The sequence below is a fragment of the Xyrauchen texanus genome, chromosome 27 (assembly GCF_025860055.1).
Source record: "Xyrauchen texanus isolate HMW12.3.18 chromosome 27, RBS_HiC_50CHRs, whole genome shotgun sequence".
NCBI lineage: Eukaryota > Metazoa > Chordata > Actinopteri > Cypriniformes > Catostomidae > Xyrauchen > Xyrauchen texanus.
In genome coordinates, this window is record NC_068302.1 from 9,118,483 (window position 1) to 9,132,376 (window position 13,894).

Below are 13,894 nucleotides of genomic sequence, written 5' to 3' on the forward strand. Positions count from 1 at the left end.
ATCAGTATTTTTTCTTTTTTACTATTGGGTGTGTAAATATATACTCTCATACTCTCTCTCTCTCTCTCTCTCTCTCTCTCTCTCTCTCTCTCTCTCTCTCTCTCTCTCTCTCCACCCGCTTATTTTATTTTTTCGGATGGGAATTGTAATAAAAAAATTGTCTATGATAGAAGGAACAGAATCGTACGGGAGTGGGGCTGAAAAAATCGCGCAGACCGCGGTCGGGAGCGGTACAAAATATAATCTCTCTGGAGCGGGTCTGAAAAATCCATCCCACATAGACCTCTACTTTATAATTCAGGTCCAGAACTTACGAATACCCACAGTGCGATTTTGGATAGCTGATGTGGAGGGAGAGAGAGATATTTGATAAGAGGTATTCTGTGATACATTAACAGCAGCCATATGGTCACTGCACACTGAGACAACACCAGGCTTCTATATGGGAACTAAAAACCTATACATTGCACAAAAATATCTCTTATTACCGTTCTCGCTCATGTGACGTCTCGGACTCTCTGGATTGCAGCAGCCACTTGTTGAGAGTGTCGGGGCAAGTTGTCACACTGCCACACATGCCATTAAACCACTGACATAGGTTTCATAATAACATTGAGGGGTTGGCCATCACCAAACACAATCTATGCCTCACTTTAAATCTACGCCTGCATTAAAAAATCTATTATAGGCCTCTCAGCCAAATTTAAAAAGAAAAATAATTGCAAGGCACAAAACAATTCATGAAACAACAACAATAACAAATATAAACAAATGCTAAAATATTCCTTTGGTCAACACATATTTTTAGTGATAAATATTATAAATGTATGACATTTAAAACATGTGCCCCAATAAAAATGTGGCTACAAGCCCCCATCTGATTTTCATTTTTTTAATACCTTCGACCTAAAAACACATAAACCTATTGGTTAAATTGCCTTAATAATATAGTTGGCCCTTGCCTTATGCATGCCAGTGTGGTCTGTTTATGTATACTTGTTTACCCAAGAGCTATCACAAAAATTTAAAATTTAAATAATAATAATATAGTGAAAATTGACTTTGGAGGGAAGAATTTACTTAAAAAGTATATATATATATAGTTGTCATGAAAGTCCATGATGTAATCACTCTTTTTGACATACCTTGTGAGAAGTTTTGCTCCATTTTATATGTTGTAAATATATCAATACAATACTACACAAATGTATCCTAAAACTCTGATACCACCCAACAAAGTACAGCACGATGTCCAGATAACATAGCAAGTATGACATATGCCTTCCTGTCGACAGGGTCAGATTCTAACAAGCCCACATCTGGCACAAAACAAGCAAACGGTGCTACGCATCTTTCTTCCACAATAGTGTAGGGACAAGGGGTCAGGGGAGAAACCAAGAGTTGCATTACACAAGCCGCATGAAATGCTCATCTTATTACTGTTGTTTTGCATGGCCAAAACATGCCTCAGCCACTGAATCTCGCAGTGTAAAGAAGGAACTGAATATGTGTTTGTGCAATTAAGATAGGCATCGAAAGATACACAAAACAGGAAAAAATACTTGATCAAAGACCTAGAGGATAAAGATGAGCAATGCAGGTGGCCTAATCAGTGTGTGTGCGTTTGTGTGCGTGTGCGCGTTTGTCTGTGCGCGCGCGCGTGTCCGTGCGTGTGTGTGTGAAAGAGAGGAGACAGACAGCAAGATTATTCAAGGTGAGCACAATCACAAAAAGCATCTAAAATACAAAGTTTACATGATAACAGATAAAATGGGGTAAACATAAAAAATAAAAAAAAATCCCTAAGCTTTTCCTCTCTTTGTGAATTGCAAGATCAGCTGATAAACTTTCGAACACGAACACAAAAGCAAACAGTTTCAACGTTTCATCTAAACAAATCTATAAAGAAATACAGTTATATATTTATAATCAGTAATTCAACATAATAATGAATACAGTTTTAAATTGCAAACAATATCATGTCTTAATTCATTTACACTACAAAAAACTTTTATGTCTTGCAGTCATGGCTACAAATATTTCAGTGAAATATATAGTTTTCAATTATATAAAAAGTTACATACTTGTACATAAATTGTTTAATATACTACAAAAACACCCATTCCCAAATAATACTGGGATTTGAATATGTACATGTAGGCACAAATATATTAACTATAATTTGTTTTTAAATGCCAATAGGTTTGGTCATGATGGTGCGTTTAATATTATATTACCATTCTGTATCCTAAAATATAAACTCACTGTTGTTAATTCTGAGATGCTATTCTGCTCACTACAATTGTACAGAGTGGTTATCTGAGTTACCGTAGTGTTTCTGTCAGCTCATACCAGTCTGGCCATTCTCTGTTGACCTCTCTAATAAACAAGACATTTCTGTCCACAGAACTGCTGCTCACTGGATGTTTTTAGTTTTGGCACCATTCTGAGTAAACTCTAGAGAATGTTGTGTGTGAAAATCCCAGGAGATCAGCAGTTACAGAAATTCTCAAATCAGCCCATCTGGCAGCAACAATCACGTCACGGTCAAAATCACTGAGATCAATTATTTTCCCCATTATGATGGTTGATGTGAACATTAACTGAAGCTCCTGTCCTGTATCTGCCTGATTTTATGCATCGCACTGCTGCCACATGATTGACTGATTAAATTATCGCAGGTGTACAGGTGTTCCTAACAAAGTGCCCAGTGAATGTAAGCGCAGCGTTGTTCTAGCGAGAAGACTAGCAGCTGTACATCATCGCACCATTAGCTGGGTAATTCCCAGCCAATCACATGTAAGCCATTGCTTTATAAGTCTGCTCACAATCTATCACATTGCTGTTTCAGTGTGCTAACACTGCAACCTCTCACCACCAACCCCACCACCAACAGTTGAGTCCCATCCAGCATGGGGTAGGCTCCTCGCCCCTGTCTCCTATCTCTGGCAGGATATGACGGTTCCGAGTACTACAACTTCGGACCACCAGACGGCGCCTACGCCAAAGAGAGACATTACTTTTCTGTTTTATATTCATCCAATAAATGTCATCTTCAATTTCACTCAAGTCTGCGAGTCTTCCTGATAGAAGTGTATTTATGCAATTTATGTGTTTAAGAGCTTATGAAAACACTTAGTGTACAATTTACACAATCTTTATAAAATGTAAGAGCAGTGGAACCATTCTGCCACATAGTAGACATGGACTGACTTGTTAAGTAAGATATCTACAGACATGAGTATTTCAGGGCTTATGGTGTGAGGTCATGCCGGTGGACAATAGTCCCGTTTGTCACTCTCAGACTTTGTGTTGTTCCAAGCAAACTCCCTATACCCTCCTGGGGCCAGTGCGTCCTCTTTTCCTGTCTCATTCTCTACCTCAGATTGCCTCCCCCTTAACTCCATCTCATCTATGTCCAGGTTTCTCCCTCTCTTACCACTGCCCAACACCGTTGGGTCGCACAGAAGCACAGGAGCACAACAAACATACAGCCATACAACAACGTGTGGGTCAAGAGTAGGAGCCGAAACCAAATATGTTGAACTCATTAACTCCATGGGGAGGGGGCCACCCACCCTGACCCTGCCTGGCCATGGAACCTCCTCCTGCTTATGAACACATACCCATGTGCCCTGGACCTTGGCTTACCCCCGGCTTGACATTCAGGGATGATAGGAGACTAATACAGATATCTTGTTACACTATAAATCTCACCAGATTCCCAAATGACTGAGGATGAGGGGCAGGATGTGCAAGATGTGACAAAAAGTTCTGTGCAAACTACTGCACTAGGCATTTGTTGTATATCTTTCTTTGGCTTTTATTAAGCAGGGGTGTCCTACAATATGTTTGAGAGGAAAAATTCTAATATAAAATATATTTTACAATAAGAAAATTGTAATTAAAAATCAATGGAATTAATGGAATATTCCAGGTTCACTACAAATTAAGCTCAATCAATAGCATTTGTAGCAATATGTTGATTACCATAAAAAAATTATTTTGACTTATCCCTCGCTTATTAAATAAAGAAGCTTAAATCGCAGTTACAGTGAGGCACTTACAATTGAAGTGAATGGGTCCTGTCCATAAACGTTAAGATACACTATTTCAAAAGTATAGCCACAAGACATAAACATTATTCATATTATATCGTCACCTTCCTAAAATAATGTCCTAAGTCATTTTTTCAGGTTTTTTAGAAATTTTACCAGAGGTGGCCAGCATCATGAGGATATGATTTAGGCAAAAACAAATAATCATTTTAGTCAAAAAATGACTTAGGACATTATTTTACGAAGGTGACGATATTAAATATGATTTTAGTGTGATCAAATCACTTACACGATTTACTGTTGTGTCATCATGGCAACGCAGCTGTAATATTAGACATAACTTCACAGATATATGGTTAGTAGGCTATTTTATTCATACTAAAATCAGGTTAACACTTATAATGTTATATCTTGTGGCTATACTTTTGAAACAGTTTGTATATATATATATTTTGTTTTTTTCCTCCCCTTTTCTCCCCAATTTGGAATGCCCAATTCCCAATGTGCTCCACGTCCTGGTGGTGGCGTAGTAACACCTCAGTCCGTGAGGCGAAAGATGAATCTCAGTTGCCTCCGCATCTGAGAATGTCAATCCATGCATCTTATCACATGGCTTGTTGAGCGTGTTACCACAAAGACATAACGTGTGTGGAGGCTTCACTCTATTCTCTGCAGCATCCACGCAAAACTCACCACGCGCCCCATAGAGAGCGAGAACCACATTATAGCGACCATAAGGAGGTTAACCCATGTGACTTTCCCTAGCAATCGGGCCAATTTGGTTGCTTAGGCTTGATTTGGTCCTGACTGGAGTTACTCAGCACTCCCTCGCGACTCCAGGGGTGGCAGTCAGCGTCTTTACTCGCTCAGCTGCAGGCCCCCAAAACATTTAGTAAATTAATGTGTATGTCCTGGCCTCATTCACTTCCGTTGTTAGTGCTTAGCTCTAACCACGATTTTTGCGTCTTCTTCTTCTTTTATACATGAGGGATATCAAAATGTATTTTTGTGGTAAAATGTTGTCGATTGAGCTTAACTTATTTTGAACTCAGAACAGACATTTAAATTATGAGATGCAACATTAAAATAACCTACTATTCAAATTCAAATGTTCAAAAAGTAAGAAGTACTAAGTAATATAGTATAAACTAATACCAAACAAAATTATTACAAAACATACAGAAATATAAATAATCTCAAATCACATAATCACATCTTTATAAAAAAAAATATGCATAAAAATGTCCACAAACTCATCCATAATGTCTTCTGTATGATTTCCTCTATAAAATGTCTATGCCACTGTGTTAGCTATATACTAAGACTTCAGGACATACAATAGCTGTGTCTGGGATTGTGGATTTTGACAGGATGAGGGTCCATGAAGACGTGTCTGTTTTAGCCATCAGTGAGCGTGAACCGATGACGCAACACAAAGCGCTCCTCCAATAGGAGATGAGACAACAACACTCACGCGCTATTTAAAGTGAAGCAGGAGATTTGTGCCAATCACTTACCCGGACCTAAACACTCACCTGAAGGTACGCACTGTATCCGTAGCCTACCATTTTCGGGATTTTAGCAGCATAGATGGCGGCTTCAAACAAGCAGTTAACGTCGTTTTTCATAGAGGACATTCTATCCTTAAACGACGACAAAAGAGAAGACTCCTGTAGCAGTTCATGCAAATCTGAGAGTAGCAGAGGAGAAAGCGACAGCCCTGACAGACGACCAGGTACTGCATTTTGAAGACAACCTACCTACCTTTGCCTTAAAAACAGACAAGTATTGTTTTCAACTCCTTGTAAAATTAGTTAATCGAAATTTTCCTATTTCTTTTACATTAATTAATATAGTTTCCACCTTCCTGTGAAACCAGTTAGTTAGTTAGTTAGTTAGTTAGTTAGTTAGTTAGTTAGTTAGTTAGTTAGTTAGTTAGCTCGCGTGATCCCCAAACAGATTCCAATCAGGTTTCAGCATTTTGTGAGTAGTTTTCCTGAGAGAAAATTATTTAAAATATGTCATGAAAATCGTAAATTCCATACCATGTTCTTCTGTTTACAGATTCAGCTGACATCACGGTTTGTCGGGGCGCTGAAGATAAAGCAACGTCGTTGACGGAGTTGACAGGCGGCGGCGGGAAAAAGAAGCGCTCTCGCGCTGCCTTCACGCACCTACAGGTGTTGGAGCTTGAGAAGAAGTTCAGCCGTCAGCGGTACCTGAGCGCGCCGGAGCGCGCGAACCTCGCGAGCGCGCTGCACCTCACAGAGACTCAGGTCAAAATCTGGTTCCAGAACCGGAGGTATAAAACAAAACGTAGGCAATTAACGACAGAGCACGACAAGGACTACTTTCATAAATCAGACGGAAACCATTTGGTTGCTACGGAGGAAGCCTTTCTCAGAGCGTCACTTTTAGCGACAGTTTATAAATCATATCCATATCGGCCCTATGTGTATGACTTACACGGTCTGAGTGTATGGAGACCGGCACTCTGATGACAGGGACATTAACCTGGACTTTTTGAATGTTCACAGATTATTGTGCATACATTTATTCTTATTTGTGGTCATTTTTTAATTGATATTGTATAGCTTTGTATTCTGTGTAATAAAAGTATATTTTTGAAAGGTGCACAAGTATTGTAAGCATTGAGTGTGAGTGTGGTTATAGCCCCATCTACTATACACTTTTACAAGTGAAAAGTGGGTCATTTTGGTGGTTGGGGTTAGTCTGCTTTTCTGAAAACATTGTAAGTTTAAATGTGAAATGATTCTAGATGCTGTATAAACACAAAACACATGTTTCTATTGCCTCTCTTAGTTAAGAATAAGATAAACATGATATGATTTCTTAAGTCCAACCTATCATTTATTATACTAAATTTTTATCAGTTCCAACACTTTCATTCTAAAATGACTTATGAGGTTAATTTGAACATTTTGATGTGTTCTACTTAAAACATTTACATTTACATTTATTCATTTGGCAGACGCTTTTATCCAAAGCGACTTACAAAAGAGGAAGAACATCAGCGAATCATCTTAGGGAGACAGTGGCACAAAAATTGCCTTATTACAAAGTTTCACTATCATCAGAATAGTATACAAAACAGATTTAAGTGCAACAAGAAATGTAAATAATTATTTTTTTTTTTTTTTTTTTTAGTGACCGGTTAAGTGCTTTTGGAAAAGATGTGTTTTTAGCCGTTTTTTGAAGATAGAGAGTGAGTTAGCTTCCCGGATTGAGTTGGGAAGGTCATTCCACCACCGTGGTATGATGAAACTGAAAGTCCTGGAAAGTGTTTTGGTGCCTCTTTGTTTTGGTACGACAAGGCGACGTCATTGCCATAACAACATTTCAGTATGTTATTCCAAAGTTGCGGTCTTTCAGTGGCAAGACTTGGTACACTAAAGTTCCAACATTTAGGTTTCCTACAGGCATAATTTTTCTTTGAAACCCATCAGACATTAAATCAGAACACTCTTTTATTCCAAAAAAGCATGTGTAAATAATTTTGTCTTCAAGCAATGACTGCAACTATTCTTTATCTTGAACACTTGCCATGTTCACAAGCCATACAGGCCGATAAATCAGAAGGAATCTTTTGTCAAACATGCGGGTCTGCTAAACAGAAGTTTAACATTGCTACAAGAGATAGTAATCGCCCCTATCCTTGTCTAGTTTTGGCAAAGTTGAATTCAACAGAGCAATAGCTTTATAACTGCCTAGACCGGTCTGTTGTCTGAGGGATACAGGTAGACTTCTCCACGAAAGATGACATGATTTACCCAAGAGATGGTTTGAACAATGAGACATGAGAAAACAGTTTTAAAAGAGGGTCAAGCATAATCGCAGGATCTGCATAATGCAATACTAAACAGAAAACTGAATAATTAATAATAAAGCCAATAACTGATCCATTTCATAGTTTACAAAACAAAATCAAAATATTCTGTGTATAATATATTTGGGATTTAGGCTTTGTTTTGAGGAAGCTGCTATCATGTATATCATCAATCACCTTTCTTTAAAGAGCTCTCAGGCATAACCAGACCTCTTCAGCTATTTCTACAAAGTGTCTCAGTAAGTATATGGCTTAATTGTATAGCAGCAGGAAATGTTTGTTACAGAGGTGTTAAAGTGAGGTATTAATGAATATTTGGTGTCTGGACTTTATTTGACTGGACTGGAGCAAAAAGTCTCATTCTGAAAAAGATCTCATTCCAATTTTTATAGAAGTTTTAAATCTTTCAAGTATTCCCTATTAAACATTTGGCACACATTTATGTAAAGTGTTAAGAGCAGTTTTTAAATATCCACATCAACCACCAAAAAAAACTTCCAGGAAGGGAAAAAGCCAAAAATCTGATATCTTGTGTAGTCCACTTGTTGCATCATGTATATTTACAGCACTGATTCACTGCATGTTTATTCTCATTCATTTTTTGATTGATGGGAAAATAATTGTGATACTGTATGCATCAGTCAGACATCTACCCCTTTCCATTTCAAATAATTAAAACCGGTTTTATCTTACCTAAAACTCAAACCTGTCTGGTGAAGTCTGACTTTGACATCAAACTTGTTCTAGATTTAGCCCCTTTCTTTCAGTTGAAGTGAGCTGTTACTGATTCACCCAACCAGGTTATATCCACCCTGCATATTTCTATCTCCACAACAATGTCATGCCACTTAATAATAGTAATCTGTGTGGTGACATTGTTTTGGTTTGTGAGATAAGAGCAGGCTGTGATGTAGGGGATTTCTGTACAGAGCAAGGGTTCACCTAGAACGCCACCCACTTGGCCTGGCTCCAGAGTAACTCTGGAATTTGGTGTCAATCCATTTCTCTCAAAGTCAGTCTTTTGGCCTTTCTTTGTAGAAAGTGGAAAAAAAAATCTTGGTTACACCCCAAAACTCCCATTAAACTGTAATGTTCTTATTGTATGCAAATACACTGCAGAATTTCTTGTGATGCCATATGAAAACGTGTATGGGATTGGCTGCAATGCCATTCTTATAAATATGTCAAAGGTGATTAGTCAATTGATTGACAGAGAATGAAATGTGGCCTGTTATATCCTGTCTACAGAGAACCAGGTAAATCTCTTTAGTCTTACAAACAGTCTTAAAATGTATTATGACAAACACTTAGCTAGCTATGAGCTATGAACATTCTCCAACGTGCATTTTTCCACCAGTAGTGCTGCTCCTCTCCTTAATCTATAGCATGAAAGACATGTCCAGTGTGATCCAATACCAAAACTCATTCCAAAACTCATTCCGGATTCCAAAACTCTTCAGCTCAACCTTGCCAAGATTTATCCCAGCTAACCCATCTGTTGACCACAACCTCACTATTCATCTTGGTTCAACTACACTAACATCAACCAGAACAGCTCAGAACCTGGTAGTGGTGGTAGATGAACAGCTTAATTTTAATGGCCACATCTCATCAACCGTCTTGCAGATTCGTGCTTTACAACATCAGGAAAATTAGACCTTTTCTGTCTTAATATGCTGCACAGCTCCTGGTCCAAGCTCTTGTCATTTTAAGACTGGACTACTGTAATGCTTTGTTGGCTGGCATCTCAGCTAACCACTGCTGATGGTCTAGAATGCAGCAGCACATTTGGTCTTTAATCAGCCAGAAAGGGCTTAGGTCACTCCACTCTTGATTTCACTGGCTACCTGACTCTGGCATTTAGGAGTCAGTACAGCCAATGGAACCGCACCCACTTACTTCAGTTCACTTCTACAGGTTTATGCTCCAACTGCCCCTGGTGGTCCCATCACAAAGAGGCTCAAAGTCGTTCACTTTCTCTGCTCCTCTGTAGTGGAATGAGCTTCCAACCTTCACACACCATCTCAACATTCAAGAACCAGCTGAAAACACATCTATTCTGCGAGCACCTTACCAATCCACACTAATTGCACTTACTATCGAACTTGCACTTACTGTACCAAAAAAATAAATAAAACCTTTCTCTGTCTCTTTCTTCTGTGCTAGCGCCTATACTACTCCAGCCATATTAAGAGCTTGGTAGTACAACACTGCAGATGTTGTTGAGCTTTGTATGAAAAATTGCTTGCTATATTGTTTGCTGCTAAATTATTAAATGTGAATGTAAAAGTAAAACAAATTAGTTTTATGAGCCATTTCCATTTATTCTATAACACAAAACACACACTAGTGTGACTAGCGCAGTTCGAACAAATGGCTCTTGGACTACCTTTCTAGGAAGAGTTTGAAAAACAATTTTTTTCCAAGAAAACTCATAATGGCTTGAATACCTTCAAATATCTTGAGCACTTAGTAATGAAACTACTTTGCCCCTGACAGATCTGTTCTTTAAAAAACTGCTTGGACAATAATTGTCACTTTCGGCTATATTGACTTTTGTTGTAAATAGGAAAAAATAAAATAAAAAAAACATAAACAAATGAAGAAATACAATTTAGCATTTTTTTATTATTAATTAGTTTGTACAGTAGTTATTACCAATTATTCGAGAACTGTCTGTCTGCATCCTACAAGACTACTTCAAGGCATGCCACATACACCCCTATCAAATATCATGTGAAATGTCATGTTCATAGACTGCTTTACACCTACAACTTCACCTATCCTTACCTCTAAATCTAATCACAACCCTACCCCTACATTTCTCCTAATCCTAACCACAAAGATTAAAACTAAACAGTTTGTAAAATTGTTCAATATTATGCAACTTAAAAGTTCTATAGAATACAATCATTCTGCCATATCACTAGGTGGCGACAGTGAGGGGAAACGTAATGAAAATGAAGAGGAGAAGAAACTATGCTAAGATAATAGCAGAGACTATTTGTAGGAAACAAAAAGGTATGTTTTGATTTGTTGCCAGAGGAACAAAACTAATAGATGTACACAATAGATTATTAACATACAATTGTGTACCCAAAATGAAATACTTTCTAGTTTTTTAGTTTTGTTTTTTAAGGTCCATTTTAGGGTACTGTACCACAGTGATGGTTTCTGAGATAGTTGAATTGCATTTATGTCTCTAAAAAGTCATAAACATGCCTTCAAGAATTTATTAAATTTATTTCAGAATTTTTTATATCTGCTATTTTGAAATCTGAAATGATCTTCACATTTGGTGACAGGCTGCTAAGGGCAGTAAATGCAATAACAATTGCATTTCTTATTTCCAAGTATTTCTTCATCAAATGTGAAGGAATAAGAATCGGAACCGGAATCGTTAAATACCTTATGAAGCCGATGCACAAAGCACATGAGTAACATGGACTACTTTCATTGTGTTTTTGTAATTTTTGGAGCTTGACAGATGTGGTTACTATTAACTGTGGAATGGAAGAGAGCTGCAAAAATACCCCCTTTCTGATCCACTATAAAATATTAAAAGCATATATATTGGAATAATATGGGGGTGGAAAATATAAACTGCTTTTTCATTTTGGGTGAACTTTTCCTTTAATATAAGACAATAGACAGGATCACATCACTTGTCCAGGCTTGTGTCACCCGTAACGAAGATATCTGTTTGTCTCAAATTAACCTGTTGTCAAGCCACACCTGAATTATTATTGATTCTGTTTGAGTGGATAATGTAAAATGTTACTTCTGTGTAATTACCAAACCACTTGCCTATTTAATATATTTCCTTTTATCAGCTGCATGTTGAGTATGGTATATAAGCATGCTTGGAGAAATATTTTCATTCTGAAGAAATTCATTTGGAAATGGAAAAGTTGGTTGTGTAATGTTGGTTGATTGGGGTCCAGGTAAGTCAGGTGAGGTGATCTGAATTCTTTCTGACACTATACAGCTGGAGGTCAAAGTGGGTGGAGCAGGTGACCTCCAGGTGTGTGACAGAGTATAAACAAAGCTCTTCATAGTGACTAAACCGCAAGTAATACCTGTCAATCAAACAAGACTCCTCTCTCACGCAGGTACGGGTGGAGCAAACTGTAAGATGAAACATATTATATTAAAGAAGATAAATGCCAACGCATATGCCATTAGGTTAAACAGCCTTGTTGTGTAACGGCAAATGCAGACTTTTTTCTCTATAGTTTCTCGAGATGTGACTTATGAAAATGAAACATAACTAAGCACTCCATTAAGTCTCCAGAGCTATGAAAGAGAAACATTTAACATTTTCCTCTGGCAACGGGTGCTATTTTATTATTGTCCACCAGAACTACATGTTATTATACTGAAATCATTTTCCAGTACATTTGTGAAAACACACAGATCCACAACCAATTAATGCCTGGCCTTCTAATCATCTCACATTTCAAATGTCCAAAGCATTAGATCCTTTCACTGGATCTTTTCTGTGTGGTGCTTCTCTTAGCAATGCCCTTTGGGAGAAAGATGCTGTAGTCTACGTTTAGGGGTAAACAGGATTAAAACCTTTGGGTCCTACTGATCCAGTGTCTCAGCCACTTTGGCTGCATCATTAAAGGATTAAAAGAGTTGGAACCCCTGATAAAGTAGGTTCACCTCCCTCGCTGTCTAGTGCAGGTTTATACACAGCTATTATCAGGAGAGTGACAGTGGTTCTCTAGGGGAGTGTGGCCTGTTCTGAGTGGGGATTAAGCTATGTTGTTGTTTCCGTTATTCACATCCGTAACATCTGCAGATTCATGCTCTGAGTAATGACTATTTGCAATACAATTACAGACAAAGATAAAATCTCTGTGGCGAAATGGCAGGGTTTGTAGTAATGTCAGCTTTGAAGATCATGTCCCTGAAATGTGGATGGCCAAGATCATATGTAAGAAAACTATCATTTCAAAGGTTTGAGAACATTTAGTGATTGAACGTGTTCTAAGGTAAGCATTACTATAACTATTGCTCATATTTTGGGTTAGATATTTGACCCCTAACCTTAAATATTACACTTTGGCATGTAACTTGTCCTGTACAGTTTGTGCTATGTAATTGAATAATACGTTCAACCCAGACTCATGAGAGTCCTAAAAACAGAACAAGATGGAAAAATGTACTTTGAACTTTGAAGAAAGATAAACATTTGGAATATTTGGGTTTGGAACCAGACAAGGGAAGCGTACTACAGGTATTTGGCATACTGTAAACATGGAATTTGTTCACTGATGTTTACCTTTATTAAAAAGTGTTGGATAGGAAACTAGCTCAAATTTGATTCCTGTATTATATCCATTTGAAATTCTGTTGCTCGGTTGGTCTCTATGGGAATAATAGTTGTAAATTGTTCATACAAGCCAAGAAGTACAATATCTTACGATTTCGCCATCTCTTTTTTTCTTTTTGTTACTGGAGAAACACGCAAGCAAGTGCACAAAGAACATTACAGTGAGACACAGAATATAAAACAAGGTAATAGTATACATATACATATAAAAAAATTAGGACATATAACATAGAATTGCATATGTATATGTGCAAGTGGTAATATACACTCACCTAAAGGATTATTAGGAACACCTGTTCAATTTCTCATTAATGCAATTATCCAATCAACCAATCACATGGCAGTTGCTTCAATGCATTTAGGGGTGTGGTCCTGGTCAAAACAATCTCCTGACCTCCAAACTGAATGTCAGAATGGGAAAGAAAGGTGATTTAAGCAATTTTGAGCGTGGCATGGTTGTTGGTGCCAGACGGGCCGGTCTGAGTATTTCACAATCTGCTCAGTTACTGGGATTTTCACGCACAACCATTTCTAGGGTTTACAAAGAATGGTGTGAAAAGGGAAAAACATCCAGTATGCAGCAGTCCTGTGGGCGAAAATGCCTTGTTGATGCTAGAGGTCAGAGGAGAATGGGCCGACTGATTCAAG

At 37.8% G+C, this 13,894-nt stretch overlaps 1 protein-coding gene across 1 annotated transcript; it reads left to right on the plus strand.

Annotated features, from left to right (window-relative positions):
* Nucleotides 1-5,584: 5,584 nt before the first annotated feature.
* On the plus strand, nucleotides 5,585-6,891 carry LOC127621368 (homeobox protein Nkx-3.1-like). The gene is made up of 2 exons (XM_052094929.1): nucleotides 5,585-5,793; nucleotides 6,123-6,891. Exons 1-2 carry the CDS (start codon nucleotides 5,649-5,651, stop codon nucleotides 6,554-6,556), a joined length of 579 nt encoding a protein of 192 aa, XP_051950889.1. The 5' UTR covers nucleotides 5,585-5,648; the 3' UTR covers nucleotides 6,557-6,891.
* Nucleotides 6,892-13,894: the final 7,003 nt, after the last annotated feature.